At 47.1% G+C, this 20,678-nt stretch overlaps 1 protein-coding gene across 1 annotated transcript in view; it reads left to right on the top strand.

The window, feature by feature from the left end:
- The first annotated feature begins 4,399 nt into the window (after positions 1–4,399).
- The window catches only part of LOC145341737 (vacuolar protein sorting-associated protein 4A), a 71,580-nt gene continuing 55,301 nt past the window's right edge, over positions 4,400–20,678 (top strand). The window contains exons 1-4 of the mRNA XM_080186601.1: positions 4,400–4,593; positions 14,300–14,411; positions 15,691–15,838; positions 16,393–16,454. Of these exons, the coding sequence (XP_080042727.1) occupies positions 4,570–4,593; positions 14,300–14,411; positions 15,691–15,838; positions 16,393–16,454 (346 nt within the window). The 5' untranslated portion in view covers positions 4,400–4,569. The remainder of the gene's footprint in view (positions 4,594–14,299; positions 14,412–15,690; positions 15,839–16,392; positions 16,455–20,678) is intronic.

Here is a 20,678-nt window from a genome sequence, read left to right as displayed (position 1 = left end):
ATGCGGGCAATTGGAATTAGCTTAGAGGATTTAAAAGAAACGGTGGCATGGACAAGTTGGGTTGAAGGGCCTGTTTCCATGCTGGAAATCTTTATGACTCTATGACTTTGATATCACTTCCCTGGAATGTTGAGCTGCAAGTCCTGTTCCTCCCTTAGCCATGTTTCAGAATTGTTATAATATCCCAGTCTTATGTACCAATCCATGACCTGAGTTCATCTGCCTTGCCCATCAGGCTTCTTGTATTTAAATAAATGCAGTTTAATTCATCAGTCTCCCCTTGTTCCCTGCCATGCTCATGCCTGCTTGTCTATTTAACTTGCTCTCTCCACATTCTGTATTAGCCTCAACATCCCCTTTTGTCTCTTTAGGGTCTCCCCCCCGCCCCCCGCCAGCCTAGTTTAAACCCTCCCGAGTGGCTTTAACAAATCTCCCCACCAGGATATTGGTCCCCCTCTAGTTCAGGTGCAACCTGTCCCTCTTGTACAGGCCACCTCTGCCCCAAAGACTTTACAATGCTGCAAAAATCTGAACCTCTGCCCTGTGCACCATTTCTCAAGCAAACGGTTGACTTGTGAAAAATAAAGGATATTAGCAAAAATAGTTCATTGCTTCTGTTCAATAGGTAAAGGTGAGCGTGATAATGCATCAGCACACCATTGACAATACTTTACATCATAGGAGTGTGACGATCTTTGCAACTGTTTTGCAGCTAACAATGGTTCATCTTTAGAAGGCCCAAAAGTAAAAGTTAAAGATGGATGATCAGTGAATAATGTGAAATGATGGAGGGGTCTGGGGAAGATGCTCTTTTGGAGAGTTAGTGTACATTTGTTGGGCCAAATGACGACCACCTTCACTGTAGTGATTATGTAACTAGTAGAGTTGACAAAGGGGAACCAACAGATGTAGTATATTTGGACTTTGAGAAAGCATTTGACAAGTCCTGCACAAGAGATGATTGTGCAAGATTAAAACACATGGGATTGGCGGAAGGGTATTGAGATGGATAGAAAATTGGCTGGCAGAAAGGAAACAAAGAGTAGGAATTAATGGGTGCTTTTCAAATTGGCAGGTGCAGGCAGTAACTGGTGGGGTGCCACAGGGATCGGTGCTGGGGCTCCAGCTATTCACAATATATATTAATGATTTGGATTACAAACAGCAGTGGCCCCAAAACAGATCCCTGAGGCACACCACTTGTAACCGAACTCCATGACGAATACTTTCCATCAACCACCACCCTCTGTCTTCTATCTGCTAGCCAATTCCTGATCCAATTAACTAAATCACCCTCCATCCCATACATCTGCATTTTCTGCAGAAGCCTTCCATGGTGAACCTTATCAAACACCTTACTAAAGTCCATATATACCACGTCAACTGCCTTATCCCCATCCACCTCTCTGGATGTAACAGTTTACAGATGATACCAAGTTGGGTGGAAGGGTAAACAGTGATGAGGATGCAGAGATCCTTCAGCATGATCTGGACAGGCTGGGTGAGTGGGCTAATCTGCTAAATGTGTGGGGTTGTGGGTATAAGGCAGGGGAGAGGGCCTTGGTAAAACACTGTCAGAGAGTCGGACCAGTCTCGATGGGCTGAAAGACCTTTTCTGCGCTTGTGATTCTATGGTTCTATAACTATTCCGCCATTGACCTTCTATTGCCTAAGTCCCAAACTCTGGACTTCTCCCTTTACGATTCCTTGCCACTACCTTGCTTTACTTTTAAGACACTTCTTAAAAGCTGTATCTTTGACAAATACTTTCCAATGTTTCAACGAACAAAGAAAATTACAGTGCAGGAACATGCTCTTTGGCCCTCCAAGCCTGCACTAACCACGGTGCCTGATTTAACTAAAACCCCCAAATCTTCCAGGGACCATATCCCTCTGTTCCCATCCTATTTGTGCATTTGTCAAGACACCCCTTAAAAGTTTCCTTCTGTGGTTCACCGTTATACTTTGTTTCTTAATGTTTCTGTGGAGGGACATTTCATTACACTAAAGGTGCTATATAAATTTAAATTGCTAAAGGGGAAGAATTTGCAACGGTGTGGGAAAAGGTTTATTAGAAAAAATTATTAGGGATAGGATTTATAGTTATTTGGAGAGTAATGAATTGATTAGAGATAGTCAGCATGGTTTTGTGGAGGGTAGGTCGTGCCTTACTAACCTTATTGAGTTTTTTGAGAAAGTGACCAAAGAGGTGGATGGGGGTAAGGCAGTTGACGTGGTATATATGGACTTTAGTAAGGTGTTTGATAAGGTTCACCATGGAAGGCTTCTGCAGAAAATGCAGATGTATGGGATGGAGGGTGATTTAGTTAATTGGATCAGGAATTGGCTAGCTGATAGAAGAGAGGGTGGTGGTTGATGGAAAGTATTCATCATGGAGTTTGGTTACAAGTGGTGTGCCTCAGGGATCTGTTTTGGGGCCACTGCTGTTTGTAATTTTTATTAATGATCTGGATGAGGGTATAGCTGGGTGGATTAGTAAATTTGCTGATGACACCAAAGTCGGAGGAGTGGTAGATAGTGAAGAGGGGTGTCATAGTTTACAGAAAGACTTGGACAAGTTGCAGAGCTGGGCCGAGAGGTGGCAGATGGAGTTTAATGCGGAAAAGTGTGAGGTAATTCACTTTGGCAGGAATAACAGTTGTGTAGAGTATAGGGCTAACGGTAGGACTCTGAATAGTGTTGATGAACAGAGGGATCTAGGTGTATGTGTACATAGATCCCTGAAAGTTGGGAATCAAGTAGATAAGGTAGTTAGGAAGGCATACAGTGTCTTGGCGTTTATTGGTAGGGGGATTGAATTTAGGAGTCGCAACGTCATGTTGCAACTGTACAAAACTCTGGTGCGTCCGCACTTGGAGTATTGTGTGCAGTTCTGGTCCCCACATTATAGGAAGGATGTGGAGGCATTGGAGAGGGTGCAGAGGAGGTTTACCAGGATGTTGCCTGGTATGGAGGGAAGGTCCTATAAGGAGAGACTGAGGGATTTGGGGTTGTTTTCGCTAGAAAGAAGGCGGCTAAGAGGGGATCTTATTGAAACATATAAGATGATTAGAGGTTTAGATAGGGTGGACAGTGATAGCCTTTTTCCTCGGATGGAGAAAGCTAGCACGAGGGCGCATGGCTTTAAATTAAGGGGGGGTAGTTATAGGACGGATGTCAGGGGTAGGTTCTTTACCCAGAGGGTGGTGAGGGATTGGAATGCCCTGCCTGCTGCAGTTGTAAATGCGCCTAGTTTGGGGGCGTTTAAGAGATCCGTGGATAGGTTTATGGATGGAAAGGGATTGGTTTAGGTTAGTGGGTCATTGTTTTTTAACTGGTTGGTGCAACATCGTGGGCCGAAGGGCCTGTTCTGCGCTGTAATGTTCTATGTTCTAAGGTTGGTCTGCAGTGTTGGTTCTGAACTGGGAGCGGTGCTGTCTGTGAAATGAGTGCAGTGTAGTGCTGGTGCCAGGCTGGAGGCGGCGCTCTCTGTGGAGTCAGTGCAGTGGCAGCACAGGCCTTCACAACATGTGACAGCGCAGAGTCGCTGAGCAGAGACTGATAGCCAAGTTCCGTACGCATGAGGACGGCCTCAACCGGGATCTTGGGTTCATGTCGCACTATCTGTAACCCCCACGACTTGCCTGGACTTGCAAAATCTCACTAACTGTCCTGTCTGGAGACAATACACATCACTTTGACTTGTGCTTAACACTCTCTCCACTCACACTGTCTGTACCTTCAAGAGTTGATTACTTGTAAAGACTCGCATTCCAACTATTATTTTGTAAATTGAGTTTCTGTCTTTATATACGCTGTTTGTGAACAGAACTCCCATTTACCTGACGAAGGAGCAGCGAGCGCTCCGAAAGCTTGTGTTTGCGCTCCCAAATAAACCCGTTGGACTTTGACCTTGTGTTGTCAGACGTCTAACTGAATGAATACAGTGGCGGCGCCGGGCCGGGGGTGGCGCTGTCTTGTGGATTGAATGCAGTGGCGGCGCCGGGCCGGGGGTGGCGCTGTCTTGTGGATTGAATGCAGTGGCGGCGCCGGGCCGGGGGTGGCGCTGTCTTGTGGATTGAATGCAGTGGCGGCGCCGGGCCGGGGGTGGCGCTGTCTTGTGGATTGAATGCAGTGGCGGCGCCGGGCCGGGGGTGGCGCTGTCTTGTGGATTGAATGCAGTGGCGGCGCCGGGCCGGGGGTGGCGCTGTCTTGTGGATTGAATGCAGTGGCGGCGCCGGGCCGGGGGTGGCGCTGTCTTGTGGATTGAGTGCAGTGACGGCGCTGGGCCGGGAGTGGCGCTGTCTGTGGAGTGAATGAAATGGTGGGAGGGGGCCGTTCTTGCCAGTTGAAGTCGGTGGGGAGCTTCTTGTTTTCTCAATGACATCACGGGGCTGCGCCGCCGCTGCCATTTTGCCGAGTCGGAGCCGCGAAGCGGGGAAGCGCCGGGCCGGAGCCCGAGGCCCAGCCCCAGCTCGAGCCCCAGGCCCAGCCCACCAAGCTGCGCAGCCGCGGGGTTAATAACCCGGCCTGGTCCATCCGCACAATCTGAGAATCCGGAGATGTGCAATGTCAGCGCCCAATACCCTCCAGGTAAAGCTCACAGAGCGTCGGGGGAGGGGAGGGGAGGGGAGGGGGAGCTGGGGGAGGGGAGGGGGAGCTGGGGGAGGGGAGGGGAGGGGAGGGGAGGGGAGGGGGAGCTGGGGGAGGGGAGGGGAGGGGGAGCTGGGGGAGGGGAGGGGGAGCGGGGGAGGGGGAGCTGGGGGAGGGGAGGGGGAGCGGGAGCTGGGGGAGGGGGAGGGGGAGCTGGGGGAGGGGGAGCTGGGGGAGGGGAGGGGGAGCGGGGGAGGGGGAGCTGGGGGAGGGGAGGGGGAGGGGGAGCCGGGGGAGGGGGAGCTGGGGGAGGGGAGGGGGAGGGGGAGCTGGGGGAGGGGGAGCTGGGGGAGGGGAGGGGGAGGGGGAGCTGGGGGAGGGGAGGGGGAGCGGGGGAGGGGGAGCTGGGGGAGGGGAGGGGGAGGGGGAGCTGGGGGAGGGGAGGGGGAGCGGGGGAGGGGGAGCTGGGGGAGGGGAGGGGGAGGGGGAGCTGGGGGAGGGGAGGGGGAGCCGGGGGAGGGGGAGCTGGGGGAGGGGAGGGGGAGGGGGAGCCGGGGGAGGGGGAGCTGGGGGAGGGGAGGGGGAGGGGGAGCTGGGGGAGGGGAGGGGGAGCGGGGGAGGGGGAGCTGGGGGAGGGGAGGGGGAGGGGGAGCTGGGGGAGGGGAGGGGGTGGGGGAGCTGGGGGAGGGGGAGGGGGAAGGGGAGCTGGGGGAGGGGGAGCGGGAGCTGGGGGAGGGGGAGGGGGAGGGGGAAGGGGAGCTGGGGGAGGGGGAGCGGGAGCTGGGGGAGGGGGAGGGGGAAGGGGAGCTGGGGAGGGGAGGGGGGAGTTGGAGTTGGAGTTTGGGGGGGGGAGGGGCAGGGGCAGTTGAAGGGAGGGGGTGAGGGGCAGTTGAAGGGCGAGGGGGAGGGGAGTTGGAGGCTGGGGGAGGGAGGGGAGTGGGGAGTTGGGAGGGGGAGTTGGGAGGGGGAGTGGGGGGGGGGGTAGTGGAGGGGGAAGACAGTTACATGGGTAAGATGGGTCTAGAGGGATATGGGCCAAATGCAGGCAATTGGTTTTTGCTTAGGGGTTTAAAAAAAAGGGCGGCGCGGAGAAGTTGGGCTGAAGGGCCTGTTTCCGTGCTATAAACCTCTATGACTCTATAACTATGACTTTTAAGAACATAAGAAATAGGAGCAGGAGTAGCCCATCTCGCCCCTCGAGCCTGCCCCGCCATTCAATAGGATCATGGCTGATCTGAAGTGGATCAGTTCCATTTACCCGCCTGCCCCCCCACAACCCTTAATTCCCTTATCGATCAGAAATCTATCTACCCGTGACTTAAACATATTCAGCGAGGTAGCCACCACCACTTCAAAGGGCAGAGAATTCCAGAGATTCACCACCCTCTGAGAAGATGTTTCTCCTCAACTCTGTTCTAAACTGCTCCTCTTCCTCCTCCTCCTCCTCTTCCTCCTCCCTTACTTTGAGGCTGCGCCCTCTAGTTCTGGTTTCCTTTCTAAGTGGAAAGAATCTCTCTACCTTTACCCTATCTAGCCCCTTCGTTATCTTTATATGTCTCTGTAAGATCCCCCTCAGCCCTCTAAACTCCAACGCATACAGGCCCAATCTACTCCATCTCTCCTCATAAGCTGACCCTCTCATCTCCGGTACCAACTTGGTGAACCTTCTCTGTACTCCCTCCGAGGCAAATAAGGGGATCAAAACTGCACCCAGTACTCCAGTTGCAGCAAGACCTCCCTGCTTTTAGATTCTATCCCCCTCGCTATAAAGGCCAACATTTCATTTGCCTTCTTGATCACCTGCTGCACCTGCAGACTGGGTTTTTGTAATTCGTGCACAAGGACCCCCAGGTTCCTCTGCACAGTAGCATGCTGCAGCTTTTCACCATTTAAATAATAATCCCTCTTACTATTATTCCTTCCAAAGTGGATAACCTCACCTTTGCCAAAGTTATACTCCATCTGCCAGCTCCTCGCCCACTCACTCAGCCATTCCAAATCTCTCTGCAGACTTTCCGCGCCCAGCACCGATCCCTGCGGCACGCCACTAGTCGCCAACCAGAAAAGCACCCATTTATTCCAACTGTCTGTTTCCTGTTAGATAGCCAATCCTCAATCCACGCTAACACCTTACCCCCCAACTTTTGCAGCAACGTTTTGTGAGGCACCTTATCGAACGCCTTCTGGAAATCTAAAAACACCACATCCACTGGTTCCCCTCTGTCTACTGCACTAGTCGCACATCTTCATAAAAATCCAGTAAATTCTTCAAACATGACTTTCCCTTCGTGAATCTGTTTGATCAAACCGTTCTTTTCCAGGTGTCCTGCTATTTCTTCTTTAATAATGGATTCTAGCATTTTTTCAACTACGGACGTTAAGCTACCCGCCTTTTTGCTACCTTTTTTAAACAGCGGCGTAACAGTAGCTGTTTTCCAATCTGCTGGCACTTCCCCAGAGTCCAGTGAATTTTGATAAATAACTAACGCATCTGCTATTACATCTGCCATTTCTTTCAGTACCTTGGGACGTATTCCATCCGGTCCTGGGGACTTGTCCACCTTCGGTCCCGTTGGTCTACCAACACTACCTCTTTAGTAACAGTAATTGTATTAAGGACCTCAACTCCTACCAACCCTCTATCTTTAATATTCTGTAAGCTATTTGTATCCCCCTCCATGAAGACCGACACAAAGAAATTATTTAAAGTCTCAGCCTCGTTTCCCACTATTAAATCCCCCCTCGTCCTCCAAGGGGCCAACATTCACTCTAGCCACCCTTCCTCTTCATATATTTGTAAAAACTTTTACTATCATATTTTATATTTAGAGCTGGTTTAGTTTCATACTCTATCTTTCCTTTCTTTATCGCTTTCTTAGTCATTCTTTGTTGTTTTTTAAATCTTTCCCAATCTTCTAATTCCCCACTATTTTTAGCCGCTCTGTACGCATCGGTTTTTAATTTAATATTCCTTTATTTCCTTCGTTATCCATGGCTGGTTATCCCTTTTCTTACAGTCCTCCTTTATCACTGGAATATATTTTTGCTGAGTACTGAAAAAAATCTCCTTAACAATCCTCCACTGTTCCTCAGCTGTCCTACCAACCTGTCTGTGCCCCTAGTCTACAGTAGCCAATTCTGCTCTCATCCTATCATACTCCCCTCTGTTCAAGCAGAGGACCCTGGTTTGGGACCCTACTTTCTCACCCTCCATCTGTATTAGAAATTCAACCATATTGTGGTCACTCGTCCCAAGAGGATCCCTAATTCTACCTGCCTCATTACACAGTACCACATCTAAGATAACTCACTCCCTCGTAGGTTCCATCACATACTGTTCAAGGAAACTATCCCGACAGCGTTCTAAGAACTCTTCCTCAAGTCTACCGTGTCTGACTTGAGTCAACCAATCAATATGCAGATTAAAATCCCCCATGATTATCGCCATTCCGTTTCTGCACGTATCAATTATTTGCTTGTTGATAGCCCGCCCCACCTCAAAGTTATTATTTGGAGGCCTATAGACCACACCCACCAGCGACTTTCTCACCTTACTGTTCCTTATCTCCACTCACAATGATTCCACGTTTTGCTCCTTGGAGCCTATATCGTCTCTTACTACCGCCCTGATATTATCCTTTATTAACAGAGCTACCCCACCTCCTTTTTCTTCCTGTCTATCCTCCTTAAATGTCTGATACTATGACTCTGAAATTAAAAACCTCACAGATGGATAAGGATAGATTAGGAGAGTGGACCAAAATGTGGCAGATGGAGTTTAACGTGGATAAGTGTGAGGTCGTGCATTTTTGTTGGAAAAATGGGAAGGTGACTTCTTATGTAAATGGAGAGAGACTTCAGGGTTCGGTGCAGAGGGATCTGGGTGTCCTTGTTCGTGCGTCACAGAAAACTAACATGCAGGCACTGCAGATAATAAAGCGAATGGAATGTTGGCATTTATAGCTAAAGGAATAGATTATAAAGATGAGGAAGTATTGTTGCAACTATACAAGGCATTGGTGAGACCGTGCTTGGAATATTGTGCACAGTTTTGGTCCCCTTATTTGAGGAAAGATGTAGTGGCATTGGAGGCAGTTCAGAGGAGGTTCACTAGATTGATTCCAGAGATGAGGGGTTTGTCACAGTTTAACAGATTGAACAGTTTAAGCCTATATTCTGGGGAAGTTAGAAGAATGAGGGGAGGTCAGATTGAGGTGTACAAGATGATAAAAGGTATGGATAAAATAGACATGGAGCGGATCCTTCCACGGGCATTCTAGGACTGGAGGCCATAGTCTTAGGATAAGGGATAGCAAATTTAAGAGTTGAGGAACTACTACTTACAAAAGGTTGTGAATCTGTGGGAATTGCTATCCCAAAGTGCGGAGAATGTTGGGTACAGTGACTAAATTTAAGGAGGAGTTAGACAGATTTTTAATTGGTAATGGGTTATGGTGAGAAGGCAGGAAAATGGGGATGAGGAGCACATCAGCCAAGATCGAATGGAGGAGTGAACTCAATGGGCTGAGTGACTTAATTCTGCTCCTATATCTTATGAACTTATGGAGGGGGCTGACAACTGGCATCCTAGAGATTGCTAAATTGTGGAGCTAACTCAGTTGGTCTCCACTGTAAAAGAACGAACTGATGGTAGATTACGATTTGGAGTGAAAAGTGGTTATCTTTAGAATTGTGGAGGCTGATGAAACTGTAAATTGTGGACAATACACAGAGCAAGAGAAAAGTTACAGTACAGAAGGAGGCCATTCTGCCCATTGTCTCCATGCCAGTCTGAGGACATCCAGGTGCCCTTTCTAATCCCACTTTCCCCCAGCTCATAGCCCTGTAGCTTACAGCACTTAAGGTGGACATCCAAATACTTTCTAAGAGTTTCGTGTCTCTGTCTCTACCACCAACTCGGGCAGCAAGTTCCAGAAATCCACTACCCTTTGCGTTTTTAAAAAAAAGTCTCTTCTACACTTACTGCCACTTACATAAGAACATAAGAAATAGGAGCAGGAGTAGGCCATCTAGCCCCTCGAGCCTGCCCCGCCATTCAATAAGATCATGGCTGATCTGTCGTGGCTTAGTTCCACATTCCCGCCCTCTCCCCATAACCCTTAATCCCCTCTCTTATCAAAAACCCATCAACCCGCGTCTTAAAAATATTTAGTGAGGCAGCCTCCACCACTTCAACGGGCAGAGAATTCCAGAGATTCACCACCCTTTGAGTGAAGAAGTTCCTCCTCAACTCCGTTCTATCCCCCTCGCTATGAAGGCCAGCATCCCATTAGCCTTCTTGACCACCTGCTGCACCTGCAAGCTGGGTTCTTGCGACTCATACACAAGGACCCTGAGGTCCCTCTGCATCGTCGCCTGCTGCAGTTTTTCGCCAACTAAGTAATAATCCTTCCTACCAAAGTGGACCACCTCGCACTTGCCAACATTAAATTCCATTTGCCAGTTCTTGGCCCATTCGCCCAGCCTATCTAGATCCTTCTGTAGACTCTCCACACCCTCCGCGCAATTTGCCGTTCCACCAATCTTGGTGTCATCAGCAAATTTCGACACCATACACTCGGTTCCCTCCTCCAGATCATCTATATAAATGGTAAATAGCTGAGGCCCCAGCACCGACCCCTGTGGCACTCCACTAGTCACCAACCGCCAATCCGAATAGCACCCATTGACCCCCAGTCTCTGCCTCCTATTTGACAACCAATCCTCTATCCACGCTAACACCCTACCCCCAACTCCATGTCCCCTGACCTTCTGCAATAACCTCTTGTGAGGTACCTTGTCAAATGCCTTCTGAAAATCAAGAAAGACCACATCCACCGGCTCTCCTATATCCACCGCCCTAGACACATCCTCATAGAACGCCAGTAAATTTGTCAGACACGACTTCCCCTTAACGAAACCGTGCTGCGTCTGCTCTATCAAGCGATTCCCCTCAAGATGCCTCGCTATTTCCTCCTTGATGACGGATTCTAACATTTTACCTACAACAGACGTTAAACTAACCGGCCTATAATTCCCTGCCTTTTGCCTGGCACCCTTCTTAAACAACGGCGTAACATTAGCCGTTTTCCAATCTTCCGGCGCTTCCCTGGAATCCAGCGACGTTTGTAAAATAACCACCAAGGCATCCACTATCACCTCCGCCATTTCTTTCAGAACCCTCGGATGCATTCCATCCGGTCCTGGGGACTTGTTCACAATCAGTCCCTCCAGTCTGTCGAGCACCGCCTCTCTAGTAACAGTAATGTCATTGAGACCCTCCAGTCCTACCACCTTTCCATCGCTAACACCCGGCAAATTATTCACGTCCTCTTCTGTGAAGACCGAAACAAAAAAGTTATTCAAGACCTCAGCCATTTCCCCATCCCCTACCACTAAATCCCTTGAATCTATGTCCACTGGTTCTAGAATTTTACACGACAGGAAACAGTTTTATCCTGTCCACTCTCTCTTCCCCTCATAATTTTATCCATCTCTATCAGGTCATCTCTCAGCCTTCTTTGTTCCAACAAAAATAACCCCAACCTCTCCTCGTAGCTATGCTTTTCCAGTCCTACCAACATTCTTGTAAATATCCTGTGTACTCTCTCCAGCAATTACATCACTCCTGTAATATGTTGAGCTTAGCTGCAGTACTCCAGTTGTGGCTTCACCAGTGTTTTATACAATTCTAACACTATATCCTTATTTTTATATTCTGTACCTCTACCAATGAAGGAGAGCATTCCATAGGCCTCCTTGACAACATTGTCTACTTGAACTGCTGCCATTAGCAGTCTCTCACTTCATGTAACTTCTTAGTACATTCTCATTTATTGTATACTCCTTATAGCTGTTTGGCCGTCTTAAATAGTGACCTCATGCTTCCCTATGAAATCCATCTGCCACTTTACTGCCCACTTCACCAACCCATCAATGTTGTTTTGAAGATTATAGCTTTCCTTTGGACTGTCCATTACTCAGCCAATCTTTGTGTCGTCTGCAAATTTCCCATTCATGTCCTCACATTCACATAGAGCATAAAACACCACAGCACAAACAAGCCCTTTGGCCCACAGGTTGCGCCAATCACATCCATACCTACCAGGCCATAGAGCTATCTGTAACTCCCAATCCCATTAAATCCCATACACTCATCCAGAAGTCTTTTAAAAGACCTCAGCGAGTTCACCTCTACCACCACCGATGGCAGCCGATTCTACTCCCTCACCACCCTCTGAGTGAAAAACTTACCCCTAACAAGTACATCTGTACTTGCTTCCCAGCATCTTAAACCTGTGTCCTCTCATAGCGACCATTTCAGCCCTGGGAAATAGCCTCCGAGAATCCACCCTATCTATTCCTCTCAACATTTTATAAACCTCTATCAGGTCGCCTCTCAACCTTCGTCTTTCCAGGGAGAAGAGCCCTAGCTCCCCCAACCTATCTTCATAAGGCATGCCTCCCAATCCAGGCAACGTCCTTGTAAATCTCCTCTGCACCCTCTCAATAGCTTCCACATCCTTCCTGCAGTGAGGCAACCAGAACTGCGCACAGTACTCCAAGTGGGGTCTGACAAGGGTCTTATAAAGTTGCAGCATTACCTCCCGACTCCTAAACTCAATCCCTCGATTAATGAAGGCCAGTACACCATACGCATTCTTGACCACATCCTCCACCTGCGAGGCCGATTTAAGAGTCCTATGGATCCGGACCCCAAGCTCCTTCTGCTCCTCAAGACTGCTAAGACTCCTACCCTTGATATTGTACTCCTGCATCCCATTGGTCCTGCCAAAATGGACCACTACACATTTATCTGCGTTGAAGTCCACCTGCCACTTCTCTGCCCAGTCTTGCATCCTATCTGTCATGCTGCAACTTCTGACATCCCTCCAGACCATCCACAACACCACCAACCTTCGTATCGTAGGCGAAATTACTAACCCATCCCTCCACTTCCTCATTCAAAATGTTAATTTATAATAGCAAGAGTCCCAACACTGACCCTGTGGAACACCACTTGAAACAGCTTTCCATTTGCAAGGCATCCATTGACCCTTTGTTTCCTGTCACTAAACCAATTTTTGATCCGGTTTGCCACATTACCCAGTATTCTATGGGCTTTTACCTTTTTGATCAATCTGCCATGTGGGACCTTGTCAAACGCCTTGCTAAAATCGATGCTGGTGTTGAGACTTTTTACTAAAATCCATGTACACAACATCCACTGCACTAACTTCTTCAATCCTTCTTGTACCTTCCTTAAAGAATTCAATCAAATTTGAGAGCCGAGACCTTTGTCTAATAAATCCATGTCGACTAGTCCATGATTTTCTACATAACAGTTAATCCTATCTCAGGATTGATTCTACTCATTTGTCCATGGAAAACTAACTGGCCTTTGGCATTTCCTTTGGTCCCTTTTTAAACAATGGAACAACATTCACTGTTCATATATACTTCCAAGTCCTGAGTTGTCCTTTGGAATTTAGTTTCCTGCAATATCCTTGGATGCACCTCATCTGGTCCCAGTGACTTGTCAATTTTCAGAATCAGTGGTCTCTTCAACACTTTCTTCTTGTGATTTTGAACCTTCTAATGGCAGAGCTTCCTCCTCTGACATCGTGTTCTGGGCAGCATCTGCCTTCTTGGTAAAGACAGATGCAAAGTATTTATTTACTAACTCAGCCATGCCCCTGCCTCCATGTATAAATTCCATTTAAGGCCCTTAATCAACCCTACTCCTTTTACCACTTAGATGCCAACAGAAGGCTATGGGATTCCCTTTTTATGTTGGTTGCCAGTTTTTTTTCTCAAATTCATCTTCATATCTCTAAAGTGCTTTAGATAAAGGTAGGAAAAGATGTTTGAGGTTTTTACAATTGATTATACAAACTTGTCTAGAATATTGTGAGAGATTTTTGGATGCTCTGTTGCAGATTGCACATTAAAGAATTTGATCTGATTTTTAGGATGTGGCAGTGGTATTTCCTGGGAATCTAAACTTGGCCTCAGTTTTTCACCAAATATAAATGATTTGATTGAATAGGATTTTATATATCCAAGTTTTCAGATGGCATAATTAGACGTTGGCTGTAAGTAATGTTGATGGGAGCAAGAAGATAATAAGGGACATGGGGAGCAGACTTAACTGTGGCAGTTGGAATGCAATGCGAGACCATGTGCTATGCGTTCAAAAATGACAAATTGGAATATTTTCTTTTATGACAAAGATTAGGAGCGTACAAAGAACAGTACAGCACAGGAGCAGGTGGTTTTTCACATCAAGCCTGCGCCAATATGCAATTTCTATCCCTGTTTGCTGAGCAAGATACATCTTGAATGTTGCTAATGTGCCTGCCTCCATCACCTCTGTTGGCAGTGCATTCCAGACACCCACCACCCCTTGGGTGAGCAAAGAAATTTATGCGTCTGAAATGTGAAAACTATTTAATTGTTTTGCTGACCCAAGTATCAGTGCGTCATTTTATACAAAGCCACACAACTTCCTCAGACCAGTTAGGCTGTGCCTAAATACTATAGTACATGGAGGATACTAATTCAGAGTGTGGAAGATCTATCTATAAGGCACATAATGGAGCAATACAACAGGTAAAATGAAAATGGGCTGGATAATACTGGTTGATATTTCTGCTTTTTAGGGTGGGAATTGGACATTCATTTGTCTTATTTTTAACCATTTCAGAAAGCGATTGACCTTGTAACTAAAGCCACAGAAGAGGACAAGGCAAAGAATTATGAAGAGGCATTGAGGCTGTATCAGCATGCAGTGGAGTATTTCCTGCATGCTATTAAATGTGAGACTTCTCCATTTTCAAGGACATTAGTGAACCATTTGGGTTACCAGCTTTTTATTTTTTGATTTTTTTTCTGACTGAATTCAAATTCTCGAACTGCCAACGGTGGAATTTGAGCTCCTATTCTTTGGATATCTTTTAATATTTCATGACATGTGAATGTTGCGAGCAAGATCAGCATTTGCGTGCATTCTTGGTTGCTCTTTAAAAGGTGGTGGTGGTGCACCACTGCCTTGTATTGCTGCAGTCCATCTGGTATAGATGTACCACAGTGCTGTTGGGAAGAGATTTCCCGTTTTAACTGAGTTTACATGAATTGTAGTACCACTGTCCCTCACATAGTTCAAGTGTAATATTTGACCTGTGCAGGATTAATAGGTCTCAGATTGGGCCACAGTGAGCATTACATTGGACTTCAGCATATGTGGATTCGAGAGCACAAAGAATCAGTCAGGGTTTCTGCTCCTCTTTGCTGTTAAGACTCACATGTTCGAGAGAGAGAAAAGTCAGCCAGGGTTCCTGCTCCTTGTTGTTCAGACGCATGGCTTAGTGAGCGCTGAAAAGAACTAAGATTCTTGCTCCTGACTGGTGTTCAGACACCTGGATTAAGGAAGCAAGGTTCAGCTTGCTACTTCTGAATGGCCTACATTGGTATCAGATTGAGCCCCCCCCACTCCCCTCCAACTGGTGGTCAGTCTGATGATACTCGCAGTCTGTGCTTTTTTTTTAAAAAATCATTTGTGGGACATGGGCATTGCTGGCTGGCCAGCATTTATTGCCGATCCTGAGTTGCCCTTGGAGGGCAGTTGAAAGTCAACCCCATTGCTGTGGCTCTGGAGTCACATGTAGGCCAAACCAGGTAAGGACGGCAGATTTCCTTCCCTGAGTGACATTAATGAACCAGATGAGTTTTTCTGACAATCGGCAGTGGTTTCATGGTCATCAGTAGATTCTTAATTCCAGCCATTTTTAATTGAATTCGGATTCCACCATCTGCCATGGTGGGAGTCGAACCCGGGTCCCCAGAACATTAGCTGAGTTTCTGGATTAATAGCCTAGTGGTATTATCGCTAGATCATCACCTCCCCGGCATGGAGATTGTCCACATTGCTGATCTGTCAGTGGATATCCACTGAAAACTACTGGGTATTGTGGAATAATGCCCTTGTGATGTCACCTGTACACGCAGGCCTGTAAGAATGACCCTTTCCTGAGATGCTCAAGGCAGTTCCCATCTGAGGGATACTGTAATGAAGATATTCCACTGTTTTCATTGCAGATGAGGCTCATGGAGAGAAGGCAAAGGAGAGTATTCGAGCCAAATGTGTTCAGTACCTGGACAGAGCAGAAAAACTGAAGGAATATTTAAAAAACAAAGAGAAACGTGGCAAGAAGCCAGTGAAAGAAACACAACAAAATGACAAGGGGTATGGATGGGGGCTGCTGAATTGGGGAGAAAAATGGATTGTGGGCATGTGCGTGGTTGATAGGAGGAATAGTTGCATGTATTACCATTAGGGGAAGAGTGGCAAGCAGGTATTTCCTTGGGAGGGAAGGCTTAGGCAGCATGTGTAATAGAGCCATAGAATGTAACAGCGCAGAACCACCATCCCATCCAGACCCTATCCCCCATGTATTTACTCTAGCTAGACCCTCTGACACTAAGTGGCAATTTAGCACGGCCAATCCGTGATGGGAGAGGTGGGGATGCAGACATGGATTGCTAGAGGGGAGGAGGGGACACCTGTTTGCCTGAAGTGGATGGGGAGTGACCACAAGTTGAGAGAGTTAGTTGGGAGTAAAAATGGAAGTTGTGGGATTTTTCCCCAAGGTAAGGGATTATTAGAAGACATTATGGGGAAGTGACAATTAAAATAATTGCGATAAACACCGAGATGTATTGTGCAAACGCCTGTCCCTTTTTCCAGCATTTTTGTCCCCTGCGGAATTGCTCCAATTTGTGTTTTAATTTCTCTCCCAGGAGTGACAGTGACAGTGAAGGAGAGAATCCAGAGAAAAAGAAACTACAGGAGCAGCTGATGGGTAAGTGAGACCATGTGGAGAACATAACCATCACAGTAGACTTGAGCCACGTGTCAAGGATTTCAATATGTGGAGGAAAATTTTAAATTGGAGGCATTGCTGGAGTGGATTTTGGTCAGTGAATACCAAGGTCGTGGGTGAGTAGAACTTGGTGAGGTTTAGGATACGGGCAGCAGAATTTGGGATAATTTAGAGTCATAGGGGCCCGATTTTACCATCAGGTTGCATCCGTTTTTGGGTGCAGAAATGTGATAAAGTCGAGTCTGAGGCGAGTAGCAAGATCTACATCCGCTTCCACGTCCATTCCCCTTTAACAATGGCTGCCGTCTGGATGCATGCATTTAAATTGACTTAATGGGCTGCGTGCCCAAACTTATGGTCGCTTTCCCCTTTACCACTGCAATCAGATTTGGCACAAAACTGACATGGTCTGCAGAGGTCTGATTTGGGTGCAGCAGCTTCTGAGAAGGTAAGTTCAGAGATTCCAGTGGCCCTCTGACTCAGATTGGCCGGTGGGGTGGTGACCTGCTGCCACTTAGTATGCGATCGGTCTGTGTAATGGGAGGGTTGGGGGGGATAAGGGGGTCATTTATGTTGTGGAGTGGGGCAATAGCTGTAGGTGCTGGGGGAGGCACGTGGGAGCGATGTGGCAGGGGAGCATTTTTCTATTACTGCGCATGTGCAGTTGAACGCTCTAATTGGAGCTGCAATGTTTTGGGCACGATAAGCCTCGCCCATGAGCTCTGGCACCACGATTCAGAATCACCGCTATTTTTTTCAGGTAGAGTGCGTATGGGGACGCCTCAGAATGGGTCTAAACATTGGATCTGAAACACTCCCAGTTTCAAGTCTGTCCAACACTTAGAACATAGAACATTACAGCGCAGAACAGGCCCTTCGGCCCACGATGTTGCGCCGACCAGTTACAAAACAATGACCCACTAACCTAAACCAATCCCTTTTCGTCCATAAACCTATCCACGGATCTCTTAAACGTCCCCAAACTAGGCGCATTTACAACTGCAGCAGGCAGGGCATTCCAATCCCTCACCACCCTCTGGGTAAAGAACCTACCCCTGACATCCGTCCTATAACTACCCCCCCTTAATTTAAAGCCATGCCCACTCGTGCTAGATTTCTCCATCTGAGGAAAAAGGCTATCACTATCCACCCTATCTAAACCTCTAATCATCTTATATGTTTCAATAAGATCCCCTCTTATCCGCCTTCTTTCCAGCGAAAACAACCCCAAATCCCTCAGCCTCTCCTCATAGGACCTCCCCTCCATACCAGGCAACATCCTGGTAGACCTCCTCTGCACCCTCTCCAAAGCCTCCACATCCTTCCTGTAATGTGGGGACCAGAACTGCACACAGTACTCCAAGTGCGACCGCACCAGAGTTGTGTACAGTTGCAACATAACGCTGCGACTCCTAAATTCAATCCCCCTACCAATAAACGCCAAGACACCGTATGCCTTCTTAACAACCTTATCTTCTTGATTCCCAACTTTCAGGGATCTATGTACACATACACCTAGATCCCTCTGCTCATCCACACTATTCAAAGTCCTCCCGTTAGCCCTATACTCGACACATCTGTTATTCCTTAGAAGTAAAATGGTAAAAGAGGGCACATAGAGTCAGAGGTTTACAGCATGGAAGCAAGCCTTTTGGCACAAATTGTTCATGCTGCCTTTTTTTTAAATGACTAAGCTAGTCCCAATTGCCCGCGCTTGGCCCATAGCCATCTTACTCATGTAACTATCTCAGCGTATGTACACTTTTTAAAAGACAAAACTGCACCCGTGTCTACCAGTACCTTTGGCAGTTTGTTCCAGACACTCACCACCTTCTGTTGTAACTCTCCCCCCTCATCTTAAACCTGCCCTCTCTAGTTTTAGACTCTTTTACCTTTGGTAAAAGATATTGACTATCTAGCTAATTTATGCACCTCATTATTTTATAGACCTCTATAGGATCAATGCCAGTTACCACCTTCAGCACTCTGTCATCCTGTGACTCCACTTTCAAGGAGCTATGAACCTGTACCCCTAGATCTTTGTTCTATCATTCTCTCAAACGCCCTACCATTAACTGAGTAAGTCTGCCCTGGTTCGATCTACCAAAATGCATCACGTGGAATTACCTAAATTAAACTCCATTTGCCATTTGTGAGCCCACTGGCCCAATTGATCAAGATCCCATTGCAATCTGAGATAACTTTCTTCACTATACCACCAATCTTTGTGTCATCTGCAAATTTACTAACCATGCCTCCTACATTCTCATCAGTATCATAAATGATAAATAACAGTGGGCCCAGCACCGATCCCTGAGGCACACCTCTGGTCACAGGCCTCCCGTTTGAAAAACAGCACTCTACAACCATCCTCTGGTTTGTGTTATCAAGCCAATTTTGTATTCATTTAACTATCTCAGCCTGGATCCTGTGTGATTTAACTTTATGCAACAACCTACCATGCGGTACTTGTCAAAGGCCTCGCTAAAGTCCATGTAGACAACATCAACTGCACTGTCCTCATCTACCTTCTTGGTTACCCCTTCAAAAACTCAATCAAATTTGTGAGACACGATTTTCCACTCTCAAAGCCATGCTGACTGTTCCAAATGAGTCCTTGGCTCTCAAAATGCCTATACATCCTGACTCTCAAAATACCTTCCAACAGCTTACTCACCACAGATGTGAGGCTCAGTGGTCTGTAGTTCCCAGGCTTTTCTCTGCAGCTCTTTTTAAACAAAGTCACAACAGTCTTTAGGCACCTCACCTTGACGAACGATGATTTCACATATCTCTGCTAGGGTTCCCAATTTCCTCCCTAGATTCCCACAATGTCCTGGGATACGCTTCATCAGCTCCCGGGTAATTATCTACCTTAATACGCTTTAAGACTTCAAGCACCACCACCCCTGTAGTATGTGCACCCCAAGACGTCACTATTTATTTCCCCAAGTTCCCTAACGTCCATGCTTTTCTCAACAGTAAATACTGATGAGAAATATTCATTTGGGATCTCGCCCATCTCTTGTGGGTCCGCACATAGGTACCTTGTTGATCCTTAAGAGGCCGTACTCTCCCCTTATTACTTTTTTGCCCTTTATGTATTTGTAGAAGCTCTTGGGATTCTCCTTTGTCTTATCTGCCAAAACAGTCGTGTGTCCTCTTTTTGCACTCCTGATTTCCCTCTTAACTTCACTTCTACACCCCTTATATTTTTCAAGGAAGCCACTTGATCCCAGCTGCTTATGCATGTCATGTGCCTCCTTCATCATCTTGACCAGGGCCTCAATATCCTGAATCATCCAGGGTTCCCTACTTCTACCAGCCTTGCCCTTCACTCTAAGAGGAATGTGCTTACCCTGAACCCTGGTTAACACAGTTATGAAGCTTCCCTCTTATCGGACGTCCCTTGGCCTTCCCACAGACTCCCCCAATTAACTTTTGAAAGTTCCTGCCTGATGACATCAAAATTAGCCTGGCCCCAATTTAGAATTTTAACTAGGGCCAGACCTATCATTCGCCATAGCTATCGTACAACTAATAGAATTATGGTTCTCAAAGTGTTTGCTCACTAACATTTCTGTCACCTGCCCTTCCTTATTTCCCAAGAGGAGGTCAAGTTTTGCTCTCTCTGTTGGGCCATCCACATACTGAATGAGAAATTCCTGCTGGATACGTTCAACAAATTTCTCTCCATCCAACCCTCCAAACTGGCTGTCCCAGTCAATGTTGGGAAAGTTAAAATCTACTATTACCACCCTATTTTTCTTGGACCTATCTGTGATCTCCTTACATATTTGCTTCTCAATTTCCCACTGACTATTCGGGTGCCTACAGTACAGCCCTATGAAACTGATTTTCCCCCTCCTTATTTCTCAGTTCTACCCATATAGATTCAGTGGCCAAACCCTCGGATATATCCCCCCTCAGTACGGCTGTAATGCTTTCCCTAATCAAAAGAGTAACTCCTCCTCCTCTCTTACCCCCTGTTCTATTTTTCCTATAGCATCTGTACCCTGGACCATTGAGCTGCCAGTCCTGTCCTTCCTCAGTAACTGCTATAATATCCCAGTCCCGTGTATCCATCCATGCCCTGCCTTGCCCGTCGGGCCTCTTGCATTGAACTAAATGCAGTTTAATCTGGACTTCCCTTGCTCTCTGTTCTGCTTTTGCCTGAACTGTCTGGTACTAGGATTACTGACA

This window comes from Carcharhinus amblyrhynchos, chromosome 4 (assembly GCF_965287045.1).
Source record: "Carcharhinus amblyrhynchos chromosome 4, sCarAmb.v2.hapA, whole genome shotgun sequence".
Classification (NCBI taxonomy): Eukaryota; Metazoa; Chordata; class Chondrichthyes; order Carcharhiniformes; family Carcharhinidae; genus Carcharhinus; species Carcharhinus amblyrhynchos.
Note: the sequence above shows the minus strand (reverse complement) of the source record. Positions and strands in the feature narration are given on the sequence as shown.